Source organism: Charadrius vociferus, unplaced genomic scaffold (genome assembly GCF_000708025.1).
Source record: "Charadrius vociferus isolate BGI_N301 unplaced genomic scaffold, ASM70802v2 scaffold2594, whole genome shotgun sequence".
NCBI classification, from domain to species: Eukaryota; Metazoa; Chordata; class Aves; order Charadriiformes; family Charadriidae; genus Charadrius; species Charadrius vociferus.
In genome coordinates, this window is record NW_009648239.1 from 31,411 (window position 1) to 33,347 (window position 1,937).

Consider the following 1,937-nt stretch of genomic DNA (forward strand, 5'->3'; position numbering starts at 1 on the left):
GGAGAGGGTCGTTACGTGTGGCCAGCCGCTGGCCAGTGCTGCTGAACATCATCATTAGTGACCGAAGTGGTGGGCGGAGAGCACCCTCGGCAAGTTTGTGGACAGTCCCGCGCTAAGAGGAGTGGTTATGCACCAGAGGGTCTTGCTGCCGTCCAGGGGGATCTGGGCAGGCTGGAGAAACGGGCAGAGGAACCTCGTGGAGTTCAACCAGGGGAGTGCCAAGTCCTGCCCTTGGAGAGGAACAGCCCCAGGCCCTGGTTCCTGCTGGAGAGAAGCTCTGGGGAGAAGGTCCTGGGGGTCCTGATGGAAAGGAACCTGAGCAAGCACCGGGCACGTGCCCTTGTGGCATGGGGCCACCAGACCCTGGGCTGCACTGGGCAGAGCACTGAGAGCGGGTGGGCAGAGGAGCTCCTGCCCCTCTGCTCAGCTCTGCTGAGACACCTGGGGGTGCTGGGTCTGGCGCTGGGCTCCCCGGTGCTGGAGAGATGGGGACACGCTGGAGTGAGTCCAGTGCAGGGCCACGGCGATGGTGAAGGGATTGGAGCATCTCCCATAGGGGGGACAGGCTGGGAGAGCTGCTCAGCCTGGAGAAGAGATGGCGCGGGGGGGATGTGTGTAAATCCCTCGTGGGGGGAGCAGAGAAGATGGAGCCAGACTCTCCTCGGCTGTACCCAGAGGCGGTGGGCACCCTCTCCCCATGCCCCTCCTGCCTCCCCACAGGGTTCAACGTGGAGACAGTGGAGTACAAGAACATTTGCTTCACCGTCTGGGATGTGGGCGGCCAGGACAAAATCCGACCCCTCTGGAGACACTACTTCCAAAACACGCAGGTACGCGGCATCGGGGCAGGGATAAACTTCATCAGCTGCGATGGGGCTGGCCCGGGGTTCCCCAGGGCTTGTGGCCTGATCCGGCCTGAACTGGGTGTGTGAGTGGTGGCAGGGAGCGTGTCCCGGTCCCCAGAGCGGTGGCCCCCCTGGGAGCACTGGGGTGGCGGGGGGGGGTTGCCCGGGTGCTGGGGCTCTGCAGGGGGGGCGGGTGGGCAGCGGGGCCGCTCTCCCCCTTGGTTTGGGGGTACCTGCGGCCCACCTGGGATGTCCCCCTCTTTTCCGTGTGAGCTGCCCGCTCCAGCCTGGCTTTTCCCACAGGGTCTCATCTTCGTGGTGGACAGCAACGACCGAGAGCGAGTGCAGGAGTCTGCCGAGGAGCTGCAGAAGATGGTGAGTGACGGGGGGGGATTGGGTCTGGCGGGGAGGTGGGTGTCCCCCAGCCGTCCTCCCGCTCGCCTGGCTCTGCAGCAGCGCTGGGTGGGGGCGACATGGGACCTGGCTCTGCTCTGCCCACCACGTGCTGCCGGGGGCATCCCTCCGGAGATGGGCTTGGGGACCTGCTGGGGACTCCTCTGCCAGGCAGAGGGTGGATGTACGGGGATTGAGAACAACTGCAAGGGGGAAAAATGGCCGCGAAAATGCGGTTCCAGGTTTTACTTAGTCGGGGCTTTGCTAGCCGAGCGCCCAGGGCACACAGGGAAGGGGCGGGCAGCATCCAGCAATGATGTCCGAAAGCCAGCCTGTGACGTGGGGGTCATTTACTCCTCGGTGCGGCTGCCCGGGGGACCAGAGCATCCCTGGGGAGGAAAGCTGGCGCAGAGTGGAGTGTGTCACAGCCTGATAGCAAGGAGAAGGGACGGGCAGATGCCCGCTGCCTGCTTGCCATTGTTTGGAGAGCGTCCTGCCCGCTCTCTTGCACTGTCCCCACGGCAGTTGCTGCGCCCCCCGTCCCTGGAGCCCCTCGCTCCAATGTGGGCATCTCCTCGGTGAAGGTCACGGGTGCTCCTGGAAGAGCATCCTGGTGCCACCGAGACCTCCGGGTAATGATGTGGGCAGGAGGGCAGTCAAAATTCTGGAGGTGAATGGAGAGCCCTCCCGGCGCTTTGC

At 64.7% G+C, this 1,937-nt stretch overlaps 1 protein-coding gene across 1 annotated transcript in view; it reads left to right on the forward strand.

Annotated features, from left to right (window-relative positions):
- The window catches only part of ARF5 (ADP-ribosylation factor 5), a gene marked incomplete at its 5' end in the record, with an annotated part of 3,173 nt that overhangs the window by 768 nt on the left and 468 nt on the right, over window positions 1–1,937 (forward strand). Inside the window, 2 exons of the mRNA XM_009884158.1 lie at window positions 721–830; window positions 1,149–1,220. Coding sequence (XP_009882460.1) covers window positions 721–830; window positions 1,149–1,220 — 182 coding nt within the window. The remainder of the gene's footprint in view (window positions 1–720; window positions 831–1,148; window positions 1,221–1,937) is intronic.